This window comes from Cynocephalus volans, chromosome 6 (genome assembly GCF_027409185.1).
Source record: "Cynocephalus volans isolate mCynVol1 chromosome 6, mCynVol1.pri, whole genome shotgun sequence".
In the NCBI taxonomy this organism is placed as follows: domain Eukaryota; kingdom Metazoa; phylum Chordata; class Mammalia; order Dermoptera; family Cynocephalidae; genus Cynocephalus; species Cynocephalus volans.
In genome coordinates, this window is record NC_084465.1 from 47,261,377 (window position 1) to 47,280,330 (window position 18,954).

Here is an 18,954-nt window from a genome sequence, read left to right on the forward strand (position 1 = left end):
AATCCAAGCTCCTTAATGTAGTGTACAAGGCCCCTCATTATCTGGCCCCAGTCCACCTTCCAGACGCATTTCTCACCACTTCCTTCCCTTACCCACTTAATTGGGAGCTTACTGGAGAAGGTCATAGACTCACAGATGTGTTCTGATAGCCCAGATTTCTCCTACTCACCAAAATATTTCTGGTGCAGGGTAGAGAAGGATGTCCAGGCCTCCTTATTTTATTGTGTGTGTGTGTGTGTGTGTGTATATATATATATATATATATATAGGCTTGGGGGAATGAGTTAAAGGATCCTGCGGTTCTGGTTCACCACAAATACAAATGACCATATGTACAACTGGTGACATGTGAATAAACTCTATGGTTTGTACAATGCCAGTTTCCTGGGTTTTATATTGTACTGTAGTATGCAAGATGTTAACACTGGGGGAGGCTGGGTGAAGGTTGCATAGGAAGCTTGCTGTACATTTCTTTGCAAATTCCTGTGAAACTACAATTATTTCAAAATAAAAACTTTTAAAGGAGGGGGAGGGGACTCAAAGTACTGGAGCAGTTAATCTAAAACAAGGCATTGGGAATAGCCTTAAAACTACAAGATGTTATGCAAAAACAGTACTTCTATGTTCAAGCCCAAAGATGTTCCTGAAGAAAAGTATGAAGTGGACTTCCTTGGTCAGCATATTCAAATTGGATGTAGAGGCTAAGAGAACCTTCAATTGCCTGAATCTCTTTGTGAGCATCCAAGTGAATCCCAAGCTCCTTTTCTGGAGACCAGTAGGTAAGGCAGGCAGGAAAGCAGGTGAGTTGTAGTAGGCCCCAGAAATAGGCCTGAAAGCTCAGGAAACTCTGAATGCCTTTAAAGTTTGATGACTGCCATTCTCAAACCATGTTGACGTTATTTAGCACCAATGACTGCAGCTTAATTCAGTTATTCAACAATATTTATTGAGCAACTACTGTGTGACTGCCACTTTTGACTCTTGTAAGTGCTTGGGATATGTCCAGGAACAAAACAAAGAACTCTGCAGTGGTGGAGTTTCTATTCTAGCAGAGGGGAGGAGGCAGGAAGAGAAACAGTGGAGGCCAATTATAGAACATACTAGAAGGTGATGATTATTATGGGGAAGGGGGGAAATAGAGCCAAGTAAGAGAGACCAAGAATTCAGGACATGATATGGTGTGGGAGAGGGAGTGTTGCTCACTTCTCTGAGTTCTTTTTTTTTTTAATCAATAATAGTTTTTTTTAAAAATGTCATCATTACACAATGTAAACATTTTTTGTGACCCTTTACCAATTTCTCCATCACCAATTTCTTCCTCCCCGCTTCCCACCTCTGGTGGCCTCAGTTCCATTCTCTCCTTTTGAAAGTTCAAGGAATTATTGTGATTATTGTACCTTTCTCTTTTTTTTTCAGCTTCCATCTATGAGTGAGGACATTTGGTATTTCTCTTTCTGTACTTGACTTATTTCACTTAACATAATTTTCTCTAAGTTCATCCATGTTGCTGCAAATGGAAGAATTCCATTCCTTTTTATGGCAGGGTAGCATTCCATTCTGTATATATACCACATTTTCTTTATCAAGTAATTCATCAATGGACATTTAGATTGGTTCCAACATTTAGCTATTTTAAATAGAGCTGTGATAAACATGGGAGTGCAGGTATCCTTTCGACATGATGATTTCCATTCCTTTAGGTATATACCAGTAGCAAGATTGCTGGATCGTATGGCAGTTCTATCTGTAGTTTTTTGAGGAAACTCCTTACTGTTTTGCATAACAGCTGCACTAATTTAAAGTCCCACTAACAATGTAGGAGGGTTCCTCTTTCTCTGCATCTTTGCTAACGTTTGTTATTCTCTGTCTTTTTGATAAAGGCCAGTCCAACAGGGGTGAGATGATATCTCATTGTGGTTTTGATTTGCATTTCCCTGATGCTGAGTTACACTGTGTGGTGTTTCATGTGTCTGTTGGCCATCTGTATATCTTCCTTTGAGAAATGCCTGTTCAGCTCCTTTCCCCATTTTTAAATTGGGTTACTTTTTTTTTTTACTAAGTTGTTTGAGTTCCTAGCACATTCTCGATATTAATCCCTTGTTGGATGCATAGTTTGTGAATATTTTCTCCCATTCTGTAGGTTGTCTTTTTGCTCTGTTAACTGTTTCTTTTTCTGTGCAGAAGCTTTTCAGTTTGATGTAATCCCATTTATTTATTTTTTCTTTTGTTTCTTGCGCTTTTGGAGTCATGTTCATAAAGTCTTGCTGAGTCCTACCTCCTGAAGTGTTTCCCCTGTTTTCTTTCAGGAGTTTTATAGTTTGGGGTCTTATACTTAAGTCTTTAATCCATTTTGAGTTGATTTTGGTATATGGGGAAAAGTACAGGTCTAGTTTCATTCTTCTAGATATGGATGTCAATTTTTCTCAGTACCTCTCATTGAAGAGGCAGTCCTTTCCCCAATGTACGCTCCTGTTACCCTTGTAAAATATCAGTTGGCTGTAAGTATGTGGGTTGACTTTTGGACACTCTATTCTGTTCCATTGGTCTGAGTGTCTGTTTTATGTCAGTTCTATGCTGTTTAGTTACTGTAGCTTTATAATTTGAAGGCAGGTAGTGTTATGCCTGTGACCTTTATTTATTTTTTTTTTTTTGCTGAGGTTGAGGTTTGTTTCAGCTGTTTGGGGTTTTTTGTTGTTTCATATGAATGTTAGGATTGTTTTCTCTATTTCTGTGAAGATTGGTATTTTGATTGGGATTGCATTGAATCTGTAGATCACTTTGGGTAGTATGGACATTTTCACAATGTTAATTCTTCTAATCCAAGAGCATGGAATGTTGCTCCATCTTTTTGTGTCCTCTTTAATTTCTTTCAGCAGTGATTTGTAGTTCTTATTGTACAGATGTTTCACCTCCTTTGTTGAATTGATTCCTGGGTATTTTATTTTTTGGCGACTATTGTAAATGGGCTTGCTTTCTTGATTTCAGTTTTCTGCTAGTTGGTTATTGGAGTATAAAAATACTACTGATTATTGCATGTTGACTTTGTATCTCTCAGCTTTACTGAAATCATTTATTAGCTCTAAAAGTTTTTTGGTAGAGTCTTTAGGTTTTCCTATATATAGGATCATGGCATCTGCAAACAAGAACAGTTTGACTTTGTCTTTTCCAATGTGGATGCCCTTTATTTCTTTCTCTTACCTGATTGCTCTGGCTAGTATTTCCAATATTGTGATAAACAGGAGTGGTGAGGGCCGAGCCCGTGGCGCACTCGGGAGAGTGCAGCGCTGGGAGTGCAGCGACGCTCCTGCCACAGGTTCGGATCCTATATAGGAATGGCCAGTGCGCTCACTGGCTGAGGGCCGGTCACGAAAAAGACAAAAAAAAAAAACAAAAAAAATAAAAATAAAAAAAATAAATAAACAGGAAGGTGAGAATGGGCTTGTTCCTTGTCTTGTTCCTGTTCTTAAGAGGATAGTTTTCAGCTTTTCCCCATTCAGGATGATGTTGGCAGTGGGTTTGTCATCATAGATGGCTTTTATTGTGTTCAGATACTTTCCTTCTATACCTCATTTGCTGAGTATCCTCATCATGAGGGGAGGTTGAATTTTGTCAGATGCTTTTTCCGTATTTATTAAGATAATCATATGGTTTTTGTCCTTGATTTTGTTGATGTGGTATATCGTATTTATTGACTTGCATATGTTGAACCATCCTTGTAACCTTCAGATGAATCCTACTTGATCATGATGTATAATCTTTTTGGTATGTTGCTGTATTCTGATTGCTGATATTTTGTTGGGGATTTTTGAGTTTTATGTTCATCAGAAATACTGGCCTATAGTTTTCTTTTCTTGTACCTTTGCCTGGTTTTGATATCACGATGATGCTGGCCTCATAGAATGAGTTTTGATTATTATAGCTTTGTAGTATAGCTTAAAGTCAGGTAGTGTTATGCCTCCAGCTTTATTTTTTTTGCTCAGCATTGCTTTGGCTATGCGTGGTCTTTTATTGTTCCATATAAATGACTGGATAGTTTTTTCCATTTCTGAGAAAAATGTCTTTGGGATTTTGATGGGGATTGCATTGAATTTGTATATCACTTTGGGTAGTATGGACATTTTCACTATGTTGATTCTTCCAATCCAAGAGCATGGGATATCTTTCCATCTTCTTGTATCCTCTCTAATTTCTCTCAGCAGTGGTTTGTAGTTCTCATTATAGAGATTTTTCACTTCCTTGGTTAACTCAATTCCTAAGTATTTTATTTTTTTGGTGGCTATTGTAAATGGGCAGGCTTTCTTGATTTCTCCTTCTGCATGTTCACTATTGGAGAAAAGAAATGCTACTGATTTTTGTGTGTTGATTTTGTATCCTGCTACTGTGCTGAAATCATTTATCAATTCCAGCAGTTTTTTTGTAGAGGTTTTAGGCTGTTCGATATATAGGATGATGTCATCTGCAAACAGGTACAGTTTGACTTCATCTTTTCCAATCTGGATGCCCTTTATTTCCTTCTCTTCTCTGATTGCTCTGGCTAGTACTTCCAACACTATGTTGAATAGGGGTGGTGAGAGTGGGCATCCTTGTCTAGTGCCTGTTCTTAAAGGAAAAGCTTTCAGTTTTTCCCCATTCAGGATGATATTGGCAGTGGGTTTGGCATATATGGCTTTAATTATGTTGAGATACTTTCCCTCTATACCTAACTTATAGAGGGTCTTTGTCAAGAATGAGTGCTGAACTTTATCAAATGCTTTTTCAGCATCTATAGAGATGATCATATGGTCCTTGTGTTTGAGTTTATTAATATGGTGTATCACATTTATTGATTTGCGTATGTTGAACCAACCTTGCATCCCTGGGATGAATCCCACTTGATCGTGATGAATAATTTTTCGTATTTTAGTGAGGATTTTTGCATCTATATTCATCAAGGATATCGGCCTGTAGTTTTCTTTTTTGGTTATATCTTTACCTGGTTTTGGTATCAGGATGATGTTTGCTTCCTAGAATGAGTTTGGGAGATTTGCGTCCGTTTCAATCTTTTGGAATAGTTTGGAAAGAATCGGTGTCAATTCCTCTTTGAATGTTTGGTAAAATTCTGCTGTGAATCCATCTGGTCCTGGGCTTTTCTTTGTTGGGAGCCTTCTGATAACAGCTTCAATCTCCTTTATTGTTATTGGTCTGTTCAAATTTTCTACGTCTTCATGGTTCAGTTTTGGGAGCTTGTGTGTGTCCAGAAATTTATCCATTTCCTCCAGATTTTCAAATTTGTTGGCATATAGTTGTTTATAGTAGTCTCGAATGATTCCTTGTATTTCAGATGAATCAGTTGTAATATCGCCTTTTTCATTTCTAATTTTTGTTATTTGAGTCTTCTCTCTTCTTTCTTTTGTTAGCCATGCTAATGGTTTGTCAATTTTATTTATCTTTTCAAAAAACCAACTTTTTGATTCGTTGATCTTTTGAATTGTTTTTTGGTTTTCAATTTCATTCAGTTCTGCTCTGATCTTAATGATTTCTTTCCGTCTGCTAACTTTAGGTTTAGATTGTTCTTGTTTTTCTAGTTCTTTAAGGTGAAGTGTTACATTCTTCACTTGCCACCTTCCATTCTTCTGAAGTGAGCATTTAATGCAATAAATTTCCCCCTCAATACTGCTTTTGCAGTATCCCACAGGTTTTGGTATGATGTATCATTGTTTTCATTAGTTTCAATAAATTTTTTGATTTCCTGCTTGATTTCTTCTTGGACCCATATGTCATTAAGTAGAATGCTGTTTAATATCCATGTGTTTGTATAGTTTCCAGAGTTTCATTTGTTATTAATTTCTAGTTTTAATCCATTGTGGTCTGAGAAGATACATGGGATAATTCCAATTTTTTTGAATTTATTGAGACTTGATTTGTGACCTAATATGTGATCTATCCTGGAGAATGATCCATGTGCTGATGAGAAGAATGAATATTCTGAGGTTGTTGGGTGGAATGTTCTGTAGATATCTGCCACTTCCAATTGGTCTAGAGTCTTGTTTAGATCTTGTGTTTCTCTACTGATTCTTTGCCTAGATGATCTGTCTAATATTGACAGTGGGGTGTTCAGGTCCCCTGCTATTATGGTGTTAGTGTCTATTTCCTTTTTTAGGTCTAATAGAGTTTGTTTTATAAATCTGGCTCCTCCAACATTGGGTGCATACATATTTATGATTGTTATGTCTTCTTGATGGATCAGTCCTTTTATCATTAAGTTGTGTCCCTCATTGTCTCTTTTTATGGTTTTTAGTTTAAAGTCTATTTTGTCAGATATAAGAATAGCTACTCCAGCTCGTTTTTCTTTTCTGTTTGCATGGTAAATCTTTTTCCATCCTTTCACTCTTAGTCTGTGTGAATCTTTATGGGTGAGGTGGGTCTCTTGTAGGCAGCATATGGTTGGGTCCTCCTTTTTGATCCAGTCAGCCAGTCTGTGTCTTTTGATTGGGGAATTTAAGCCTTTTACATTAAGAGTTGTTATTGAAAGGTGTTGATTTATTCCTAGCATTTTGTTGGTTGTTTGGTTGTCTTAGGTGTCTTTTGTTCCTTGCTTTCTGATTTACTGTTTGGTTTCTGTGTTTGTTGGTTCCTTAGGATGTAGATAGCATTTTTGTTTGCTTGTTTTCTCTTCATGAATGCCATTTTTATTATACTAGTGGGTATTGATTTTTCTTGGGTTTTTATGGCAGTGGTAGTTATTTTTCAGGAACCAAACCCAGTACTCCCTTGAGGATTTCTTGTAAGGGTGGTCGTGTGGTAGTGAACTCCTGCAGTTTTTGTTTGTCTGAGAAATATACTATTTGCCCTTCATTTCGGAAGGATAGCCTTGCAGGGTAAAGTATTCTTGGCTGGCAATCTTTGTCTTTTAGTATTTTGAAAATATCATCCCATTCCTTTCTAGCTTTTAGGGTTTGTGATGAAAAGTCTGATGTTAGCCTGATTGGGGCTCCCTGATAGGTGATTTGATGCTTCTCTCTTGCAGCTTTTAAGATTCTCTCTTTGTCTCTGAGTTTTGCCAATTTGACTATGACATGTCTTGGAGAAGGCCTTTTTGGGTTGAATACGTTTGGAGATTGTTGAGCTTCCTGGATCTGAAGATCTGTGACTTTTCCTATACCTGGGAAGTTTTCTGCCACTATTTTGTTGAATATGTTTTCAATGGAATCTCCATTTTCCTCCCCTTCTGGAATACCCATGACTCGGATATTTGAGCGCTTAAGGTTGTCTGATATCTCTCTCAGATTTTCTTCAATGTCCTTGATTCTTTTTTTTTTTTTCTTTTTGTCTGCTTGTGTTATTTCAAACAGCCCATCTTCAAGTTCAGAGGTTCTCTCTTCAACTTTGACAAGCCTGCTGGTTAAACTCTCCGTTGTGTTTTTTATTTCGCTGAATAACTTCTTCAGTTCAGCAAGTTCTGCTACATTTTTTTTTTCAGGACATTGATTTCTTTGTACATTTCCTCTTTCAGATCCTGTATACTTTTCCTCATTTCATCATGATGTCTAGCTGTGTTTTCTTATATCTCATTCAGTTTCCTTAGAATTATCACTCGAAATTCCTTGTCAGTCATTTCAAGGGCTTCTTGTTCTATAGGATCTAGAGTTTGAGATTTATTAACTTTTGGTGGTGTGCTTTCTTGATTTTTTGTATTTCTGGTATCTTTTTCTTGATGTTTATTCATTGTGGCAGGGGGTTTCACAGTCCACCAGTTTGAGACTAATGACTAACTAGGATGTTGCTGTGGTTGCCAATTTCGTATGGCTACCTCCGTGGCTGCTCAGTTGGCCTCTAGTGCCTTGTGTGTGTGGTTGCCTCGGGTCTTGGGCTTCTCCGGGGAGCCACCTTTCTGGTCAGCTTGGACTCTGCTGGGCTGGTGGATCACGTACCACAGGGTGTGTGATCTCTGTTGAGCTTTCACTTCCTGTGCAGGACTTCTCCCTGTTCCGTGTGCTCTGGCCCAGGCTGTTGGATCATGCAGTGGCGACCCCACAGGGTGTGTGGTTTCTGTCGAGTCTCCGCCTCCCTGGCCGCATGTCTCCCCACTCTGTGCGCACTCTGCTGGGCTGGGGTGTGTCTTCTGCGCCCCTCGTCTATCAGCTGGGCCTTCAAGACCCTGCTCGGCACCACCTCGCCCAGGAAGTCTACCAGGTTTCTGCTAGGCACAGACGACCGGTCGCTCTGGGTGCCTTTGCAGCACTGTGTAGATCTTTCTCGGGACTTGTTCACCTTTGTATCCCCCCGGTATAAACCGAGTCTAGCGCCCGCCTGCAGCCAGCTCTCCGGCAGGTTCAAGCGGACCTGGGAACTCTCCTACCACACTATTCCCAACCGGAAATTGGTTAGGCTTTTTTCCGAACTGGTGGCCGCAGAGATGGTATCTGCCTCCCAGTAACAGGAAGTTTACCGGGGGCCGGAGTCCAGGGTGTGGTGGAGTGACAGTCGGCCCGCCCGTACTTCCTTGCCCTCCCGACACTGGCCGGGGACACCCCATGCCACCAACCCGCCAGAGAACCGCGGAGGGAGTGGGAGGGGAGGCCGGCCCGCAGGCTCTGGAAAGCCCTGCGCCGGGCCAAGCAAGTAGGAAGGCTCAGTGGCGGTCGAGCCGGGCGGAGCAGCCAGGACCTGGGAAAATGGAGGCAGCCCTGGGGCGGTGAGTGGCCTGGTGATGCAGGTGGGAGCCGGGTGGGCGTCAGCCGCCCACAGGGCTGGTCCAGGGTTCACTCACAGGGTTGTGCCAGGTCGGGTGCTCACTCTCTGCCTCTGGTTTGCCGCCTTTCCCGTTCTCGGCCGCTGCCGCCTCGGGCTGTTCAGTCGCGGCGCGGCTCGGGCGCTCCCAGGAATCTTCTTTAATGCTGGCCTGAAACCTCGAATCCTGAATAGGGTAGCTGGCCGCCTTCAGCGCGGCCCCGGCCTCCGGGATCCTGTCTGCATCCACAGCAGCCCTGGCGCCGTGTTCCCTGTTTCAAGACTCGCTTTTGCAGCTAAGAAACAGTTCTTTTCCTACTCCACACTTCAAAGCTGTTGCCTGTAAATGAGGCAGCCTCTCCTGCCAAGGGCAAAGTGGCGGTCACCCCCCACGACTGGCCACCAGCAGCGGTCCTCCCTTAAGAGATGGCAAGAGGAAGGTCCACAAGTTTCCCGGCTGCCTGAGGCCCAGTGGCCGCCTTTTCCACCTCAGCCACTCTGCGCCAGCCACCGCAGCCACCGCCATCTTGAAAGCCTGCCACCTGTTTCTCTCTGTGATTTGTTACCTACATGATATGTCCAATGCTGAGAGAGGAGTGTTCAGGTCCCCTACTATTATCATATTGGGATCTCTTTTCTTTATATAGCTGGGTGCTCCAGTGTTGGGTGCATATATATTTATCATTGTTAGGTCTTCTTGCTGGATAGATCCCTTTATCATTACATAGTGGCCTTCTTTGTCTCTTTTTATGGTTTTTTGTTTAAAGTCCTTTATCCATCATAAGAATAGCTATTCCCACTCATTTTTGGTTTCCATTTATGTGGCATAGATTTCTCCATCCCTTCACTATTAGTCTGGGTGTCTTTACAGGTGAGGTGAGTCTCTTGAGGACAGCATATAGTTGGGTCTAGGTTTTTAATCCAATCAGTCGGGCTGTGTCTTTTGAATGGTGAGTTTAATCCATTTACATTTAGGGTTGTTTAGTAGTGATTATCATTTTTTAGATTGCAGATATAGGACTCCCTTAAGGATTTTTTGTAGTGCTGGTTGTGTGGTGGTGAACTTGTGTAGTTTTTGTTCATCTGGAAAATACACTATTGCTCCTTCATTTCTGGAGGGTAGCCTTGCTGGGTATAGTGTTCTTGGCTGGTGGTTTTTTTCTTTTAGTATTTTGAATATATCATCCTATTTTCTTCTGGCCTGTAGAGTTTCTGTTGAGAAGCCTGCTGTTAGTCTGATAGGAGCTCCATTATAGGTGACTCAACACTTATTTCTTGCTGCTTTTAAGATTCTCTTTGTCTTTGAGCTTTGCCAGTTTTACTATAATGTGTCTCAGAGAGGATTTTTTGGATTGAATCTGTTTGGGGATCTTTTATCATCCTGGATCTTAAGGTCCATGTCCCTCCCTATACCTGGGAAGTTTTACATTATTATTCCACTGAATAAGTTTTCCATGCATTTTCCTTTCTCCTCCCCTTTCTGGATCACTCATAATTTGAATGTTTGTGTGTGTAAGGTTGTTTGCCAGCTCTCTTAGATTTTCTTCATTTAAAATTTTTTTTTCCTTTTTTTGGTCTGCCTGAGTTATTTCAAAAAGACTATCTTCAAGATCAGGAATTCTTCTACTTGTTCTAGCCTGCTGCTTAAGCTCTCAGCTGTGTTTTTTATTTTATTGAATGAATCTTTCAGTTCTGTGAGTTCTGCTACATTCTTTTTTAAAGTTTTAATCTCTTTGTAAATTTTCTCCTTCATATCCTGGATTTTTTTTTTTTCTTGTTTCATTATGTTGTCTAACTGAGTCATCTCATATCTCATTGAGTTCCCTTAAGATTGTTGCTCAGAATTCCTTTTCAGTCATTTCAAGAGTTTCCTGCTCTCTATGGTCTGGTATTTGAGAATTACTGTACTCTTTTGGTGTTGTTGTATTTTCTTGGTTTTTCGTATTTCCAGTATCTCTACATTGATGTCTGGTCATCTGGTTGAGCAGTTGCTTCTTCTATTACTCTGGAGTGTGCTTTGAAGAGAGAGACTTCCTCTTCTTTTTCCAGTCTCTGCTGGTGATTCTCCTTGTTTTAATGAGGTCGAGTGAGTGGCAGACTGCCTGCATAGTGGCTGTGGCTGATACTATGGCAGCAAGCTGCCCTTGGGTGATAGCAAGCTGCCCTTGTGGTGGCAATGGCTTTGGCAGTAGCTGTGGTGGACCATCCACATGGAAGTGGTGGTTTCAGTGTGCCATGTGGTGGGGGCTGCCCACAGCTCCTGCCTAGGACCCCATGCATTCTCTTGCCTTCTGCCAAGCGGTGGGGATTGCCCATGGCTCCTGTCTAGGACCCTGTGCATTATCCTGCCTTCTGCCAAGCAGTCTCTCTGGGTTCTTAAAGGATATGATTATATTGAAATCAGTCCTCTATTTGAATTTTCTTTTCCTCTACTATGTTCTCTTCCTCACCATTCTTTTCTACTTCCTGATTCCTCTTCTTCCCTCCACCTTTTATTTTGGCCTTCCTGTTTTCTCTTTCTTCCATTATTTCCTCATTTCTCTCCCTTCCCAAATGCCATTTTATTCATCAGTGGTTCTCTCACCTTTTTTCCTGTTTTCTCCCTTCATTCTCCCCTCATTATTTTTTTCTCTCTCTCCCATTCTTTCTATATATTTGTCATTATATGGCTTTCTTATGGAACTGAAGTTCATATGATTAAAATTCATGTGGCTTTTATTACATTGTTTATTATATTCTTTCCATGATAAATGTTTTTTTCTACTGTAACTGAAACAAACTTTCTTCAGGTACCTAGACAGATGCAAATAGAAAACTTTAATTTTATTGATTCTTATCTCATAGATCTAAGCCCCAGATAGAGGACACCCCAAACATTTATAGAACATGGAAGGGTGCTTCATAAGAATGTTCATAGCAGAAGTATTCATGAAAGCCCCAAACTGGAAACACTACAACTATTCAAGAACAGTAGGATGGATAAATAAGTGGTGGTAAATTCAGGCAATGGGATACTATACAGAGGGAGAATTAATGAATGATTTCTATATACAATAACATGAATTAATCTCATGATCAAAATATTGAGTAAAAGAAGACAGACACAAAAGAGAAGAGTGAAAAAGAGAAATAATCTTTGATTCCATGTGTATGCAGTTCAAAAAACAGGTTTTAGAAGTCAGGACAGTGATGACCCTGAGGGCAGTTAGTGGAGGGAGCATGAGGTGGCTTGGGGTGGGTTATATTCTTTTTATTTGGGTGCGTGCTACACTGGTATGCTTGTTTTGTGAAATTCTTCAAGCAGTACACTATGATTTTTCCTTTTTATACATATGTTTTATCAGAATGAAAAGTTTGCTAAAAAAAAATGAAAACCATTGTACTAAAATAAGTTAAAATATTTGGGTAGGAATTACAAGATTTAACTGAGATATTTGTGAGTAACATTGTCTATTGTACTGAAAAATATACAAAGAGAAATTACACACAGACAAATGGAAGTGGTACTATAAAGAATACATCAAAATGATGACTGATAAGAGTAATGGCAAACTTGGCATACAGAGATTTTGTTATATTTAAAGGTTTTGTTCAGAGAGGATACATCTGAGTAGTTTAGAAAGCAACTTTACATTTATTAAAAAATATGTGCAAATATTTCCAAATGTACATGATTTGATTTTTTTCACTTGTTATTAAAATTCACATACAATATGGAATCTTATCCTAGGTAAAAAACATAACAAAAGACATTTAATTTCAAGTAAAAGTTCTATTGACAATACAGAATTCAAAATATGCTTACTATTCAAATGCATAGAAGAGATAGTATTCCTAGATTGTTTTTGGGAGACAAGTCAGACTATGGTCTTATATAGTCACAAATGGACCCAATATTTTACAAAACTCTAGCCTTATTGTAAAATGTGAATTTGGGGCTGGCTGGTTAGCTCACTTGCAAGAGCATGGTGCTAATAACACCAAGGTCAAGAGTTCAGACACCCATACCAGCCAGCCACCAAGAAATAAAATAACTTTGGTATTTCCTTCAAAAAATGAGCAGTGCATATTTTCTCTATTGAGCAGAGGTATTCATCCATTTTCTGCAAGATTATTACATTCATTCTTTAGAGATATGATTTGTAAGCAGGTATTTCTGTGAAAATGAGATAGCGTCATATAATCCTGGTTATGCTGTGACCAGATTTATAACCAGAATTCAGAATCAACCTATTTGATATAATTACTGATCATATTCCTTCAGAAGTAGACACATTGTTTCTGATTGTATTTATGAAGAAAAATGGAGATAAAACATTCTACCTATGGATAGCCAAACACATTTGAGAATTTCACACATCTGTGCCAAAGGGTACATACAGTTCTCAATCAAGCAAAGCATTGTCAGTTGAGGACCTGCATATTTATTTTTCTCTAGAAATGAAGTATAAGTTCATTCACTCCAGCATGAAATATATGAGAATAGTCCACAAGACCAAAGCATGTATTTTATATATAATACCTAGAAAATTGTTGGCACTCAGAAAAGATTAAGCAAAAATAAAAGATATAGAGCTGAGCAGTTAGCTCAGTTGGTTGAGCATGGCCCTGTAACACCATGGTCAAGGGTTCAGTTCCCCATAACAGCAGCCACCAAAAAACAGAAAAACAAACCAAAAAACCCCACAGACACAAAAATAAAAGATATAAAATTTTCTGGCTTAAAATGTGGATTTTTAAAAAAACCTATATAATTTAATATATATATTCCAAACCAATTTTTTTCTTTTGATATTGAGTTCATTTAGAATGCTTCGTCTTGTTTTTTTTCAGACAGAGCAGAGAAAGCATGACATCCTTCATCTTTTAAGAACTCATTTTAAACAGACTACTACAGGCAATTCACTTTTAGGATTTTTTTTGAAAAGTGATCAGAATTCAGTTAAAGATTACTTACTTTACATACTGCTAAAATTTTAGAGAAAAATAGAAACTCACTTTACTTACCATGGTCTTATAAGCATACCAAAATTGTTTTTTGCTCAAAATAGCACAGCTTTTGTGTTAGATTTTAAATAGACCATACCTATATATACCTCCATGCAATGACCATTTCTATAGACTAAAATAAAGACTTCATTTGTAAGCTAGCGATAGTCTGTCATATATTTTGTTTGATCTTAATTGTGATCCACAATTATATCAAAAAATTATTTCTATAAACCATGAGAATCTCCATATCACTTCACTTTTCTGCATCAATGTTTCTAAGATATTTTAGCCCAGAACTGTAGCCTTTAAGTGAACCATTTCCAGGATCAATGAGATCCTGAATTCTGGTTATATATCTGGTCATATATGACAAAGCTTTATTATTAACCACTAACCAAACTTGCATTTTAAAAACTTCGTCTTATATACCAAAAGTCATTTTTGAAGGCTTTTATTGATAAATGCATTAGTAATTATATTTCAGCATTAATTGAATGTGACTGTACACTGTGATCAATGCAGCTCATGGATATCAAAGTCAGTTAGAAACTGATTTTTCTTTATCATTAGTCATTCCTGACTCACCTACCCACAGAGGCTGTTGGGTCAGCACTTACTCAACTGAACAGAAGTACATAGGCATCCATGTGGACATTGTTGGCAAATCTGTCACGGGGGATCAGCAGCATATGATAACATGGGCAGATCCTGTACATTGCTAAATCACCTAGATAATTCTCATCATCTTGCACATTTTAGAGGTAAGCTGTTTATTTTATAAATAAAGCCTAGAAACAATCTTAGTGCTTCTCTTTGAATGGCTAAGAGGGTAAAAAAGTCAAAGATCTAAAAAAATATAATAGAAGAATGAGTGTTTCTAGCCTGAAGAAATAGTCAATGCAGAAAACATTTGCATAGAATGACATTTGGTGAGTACATTTTGTTTTGCAGTCCTTGCCCATAGTGACCTCCTTAGCCTGCTTTCAGGAAGCAAGTCTACGCATAGCCTGTGGAAGCAAAGGAGAAACAAAGTGTTGATGCAACTGAATTCTCCTTAAGTCTACATTATCTTTTTTACAAATACATTTTTATAGTTTTGTTTGCTTACTTTTATTCATCTTAGGTACATATCATCACAATAGAAGTAAAGTGAAAACTTAATTTTTTACCTTATCATACTTGAATTGGATTCATTTAAAAGCAATAATTACTATTTATAAAGCACTTACTATGTACACGACACTGTTCTTGTTACTTTACATGCATCCTTTAATTTTTATAACTCTGTACTATTACTCTTTCTTTTTTACGTGTAGATATGAAAATGAAGGCAGGGTAATTAATTTGCCCCAGGCTGCACAACTAGTAAGTAGCAAAATCAGGCCTAGTACCCAATCCGTCTGGTTCTAAAGCCCATGCTCTTGAAACCACTGTCCTATACGGCTCTACCATCTTATAAAAACCCTGCCTGAATGATCCTTTTATGTGGTAATCAATAAATACCTTATAATGTGGCAGTTTCTTAAGTTCCAATTTTGATATATGAGTTTTTACTCAAACTAAGGTGCCCTATATCCACAGAGTTGTAAACTACTGAAGCTGGGAAATACTGCTCTGTTCAATGATGACTATCCTGGGCTTACTAAGCTCGTGTGTTAAGATGTAGGGCCTGTGATTTTCACTCTACCAATATATTTTTTCCATAAAAATCTCTGCCTGATTTTACCATATGAGGTTTAATGTTATTCTTTTCAACATTTTTATCAGGACCTGGAAAAAGGCAGAGAAGGCATGCTTGTCAGATTTGCATATGACAGGAGCAGGGGAGGGGAGTAAATATGCTGGATGATAGATTCAAAATACAAAACTATGTCAACAAACTGGAAGCAAAAAGATGTAATTTAGCAGAAATATATGTAGTCCTGCATTAGGACCAAAAACTAATTACATAAATATAAATGGGGAATCCAGCTTGACCATTGTTTGTGTGAAAATGCCCAAATCCTTAATTGACCCCTGGCTCAATAGAAGACAAGATTTCAATGTAACTATTATGAAAGCTAACACATTTTAAAGATGCCATAATAGAAATATCTTGACAAGATCAAGGTAGGTCATGGTCGCATAATCTCCATGCTGGCCTGACTACATTTTGGGTTTGGTGTCCCCATCTTGGCCAGAGAAGCATTGACAAACTGCTTGTCTATGAGGAACAATAGAAAGAAGGAAAGAGTCTTGCCTGGAGGAGAATCTGGTGGAGACATGAGAGCTATTCTCAAATATTTGAAGGGCTATTCAGTGGGAATATTTGTGTTGCTAAGGAAGGCAGTTCTCAGTACAGTAAGTGGTTATTATAGAAAGGCCAAATTCAGTTTTATAAGCACAACTAACACTTAGAAACATCCAACCATGTAACAAACTCCCTTGATAAGTCACTAGTTGCCAACGTCTGGAAATATACAAAAGCTGAGTGAACATCGGTCAGGGATGGTATAGGAGGAATTTCTGCATGGATTACAATGTTGGATTACTTGATTTCTAAGAAATATTTCAACTTTAAAATTCTGTGATCTCCTTTTGTTGTTCCCATTTTGCTCAGTGGTGGAGCCACAAAGTTCACTCAGATTCTACAAGTGCAGCCAAGTTTGCTAAGCATAGTCTGATGCCAGAAGAGCATCTGAAATACACAGTCAGTCTTGGGTGGAGGGGGTGTCTCTCTTAAGCCACTATCAGATTAAGGAAGGTCATGAGGTTCCTGCTCCTCATGTACTGTTCCTAAAGCTTATGAAAGTCCTAGATTAGAAATTCCCTCTATAGACCCTTCCACTATCCCATGGCCTTAGGTCTCTGGAAAAGAAGTATGCAGAAGCTTAGGTATAAAATCAGGACCTGTATGTTGGCTGCTGCCAGTCGTGATCATCCCTATATGCCTTGAGCGAAAGGTCCCCAAGTACTTGATATCTTCAAAGAAGAATTCTTGTTTTACATTTTTCCTGTCTATGAAGCTATTCTTTTGGTATTTTTTGAAATTATTTTCTCTGAACAGTTCTTAATCAGGCATATTCCCTATTTGCATAAGTCTATTTATTCAAGATTTAGTCCAAATTATTTTCTTTGTAAGAAAATAATGACCATACCTCATCCTGGACATCAAGTTCGTCTTCAGTCAGCTCTTTTTCCATTAATTCAAGAGAATCTTTACAGTCTTGAATGCGGGTGATCTTGACAAAGGGAACACAAGAGTATTTATTGGAAATATAATAGCATCAACCCACCTGTTACTCCACTGAAAATGATTTGAAGCTTTGTTGATGCTTCTCATCTATAATCTACATAGTTCAGAATCCTCTTCAGCTTTATCTTCCTTTTGTATTTCCCACCTTAGAATTTCCCCTATACCATTTTTTCACATTCAGATGTGAACTGGTATAGCTCTCCATTGTCTAAACTCCTTTTCAGCTCTCTTCCCCAACCTTTGAAGCGTATGCCTCTTAACAAATCACCCCCTCTACCTACACGATTCAGCAGTCAACAGTGCTTCTCTTTCAACAGCTAAGCTAAGAGCACTTAGAACAGCATTGAGCATGCCGTGAATGCACAGTGAAGGGCTGTGACTAATGACAATAAACAGTCCCAAGTTGAATTGGATAGAAATTAATTTTATCAGAGATGGAAACCAACATGTATGGACCAAGTTGGTTGTTCAGGAAATTTCTGCTTTTAAAGGCTACTGTATAGCTTAATCTTCTACACATAGGAAACCAACAATAATTTGGGCTTTGTCTTACGCATGAAGAAGGACATTTCCAAAGCAACTCCAAATGTACATCAAGGCTAAAGATGTTTTCACTTCACAAATAACCCAGTTCTCTTTGCTAGTGTGTAAATGGATTAGAGGGTTAAGTCCCGGTGCAAATTGTCATGATATAATGGGAAAGGTAGAAGCTATCTGTAACTACAAGCTGGGACTGTCCTGGGATAGTCCTTGTGGCAGTAAAATAAAGGGATAGGCAGAGGGTCATATTACTGCATCCACAATATCCGTAATACACAAGCGACTCTCCCTGAAGTTAAGGAAAGTACAACAGGTGAGTTTTATCATCATTTACCATACATCTACTTTGTGCTAGACCCTGAAGAGATGCAGAAGTATAAGATTCCTTGTCTCACAGGCCACCACTAATGCTCAATCTACTATCCAGGGAACTAGTAAGCATATAATACAGTCAGTCAGTTATACTCAGCATAATATTTATTCAGGGTCCGAAAAAAAAAAATCTATCTCAGCCACTAACAATGCCTCCCTGATGGCAAACAAGATTGAGTCTAACGTAGTAGGTACACTCTTGGTTGGTGTTTTTTTGTGACATTCATATCCTAAGATCTTAGATAAGAATAGGTATAAACAAATAACAAAATAACAATTTTCATGTTGAGAAAGAACTTGATACCTTGGTTCTGTTCTACTTTTAACATCTGATCTTTTTTTAGATACTTTATATGATCCTGCTTTGTTGTTTTTACCTATGGGTTAGAGAATTTTAAACTGGATAGAAAAATAGAAAAAGATTTCTTTATTTGTTTTTTGTTTTTTTCTAAAAGATGACCGGCAAGGGGATCTTAACCCTTGACTTGGTGTTATAAGCACCACGCTCTCCAAAGTGAGCCTCGGGCTGGCCCTGGATAGAAAAAGGTTTATGAATTTTCAAAGATGAGCACCTTGCATGTAGCTTTTTTTTGGATTTTTGGTTTTACTAATTTTTTCCTTTTTGATATTTAAGATCCACACCTTGATATTTAGGGCTAGTATTTTCCCCAGTAGAATTAAGCAGAAAAATCTCTCCACTAACAGTAGCTGAAAAGAAAAAATGTAATATGGTTTTCTAAATTAGCCTAACTTTGAGCATAAACTTCCAATCTATAATAAGGATCTACTTATCTGAATTTTAGAAAAAAAGGAAGGAATTTAAAATATACTATATCACTGGAATAATTGTTGTTGTTATAATATTTCGATAGATACTTGTTTTAATTTCCTGAACTCTCTTTGAGAGGGCCTATGAAAAAGGAGGTTATTGTAACAGGCCCACAACTGGGCCCAGCCCAATAAACCAGACCAGACTGCTTACCTCTTCTGGGTATTTGACAGGAAATTTGACAAAATAAGACCTTTAGGAGATCAGGGTCTGTTTTATTTTGTGGGGAAGAATTAACCCTAGGTTTATCTGATGGATCCTCTTTAAAGACACTTAT

General features: G+C 38.4%; 1 protein-coding gene and 1 long non-coding RNA gene across 2 annotated transcripts in view; one reads left to right on the plus strand and one right to left on the minus strand.

The window, feature by feature from the left end:
• LOC134380332 (uncharacterized) overlaps window positions 1–18,954 on the plus strand; it is a 62,761-nt gene that overhangs the window by 22,176 nt on the left and 21,631 nt on the right. The window lies entirely within an intron of this gene.
• SLC26A4 (solute carrier family 26 member 4) overlaps window positions 14,631–18,954 on the minus strand; it is a 40,900-nt gene continuing 36,576 nt past the window's right edge. Inside the window, exons 19-20 of the mRNA XM_063100091.1 lie at window positions 16,839–16,922; window positions 14,631–14,708 (exon numbers count right to left, since the gene is read on the minus strand). Coding sequence (XP_062956161.1) covers window positions 14,685–14,708; window positions 16,839–16,922 — 108 coding nt within the window. The 3' untranslated portion in view covers window positions 14,631–14,684. The remainder of the gene's footprint in view (window positions 14,709–16,838; window positions 16,923–18,954) is intronic.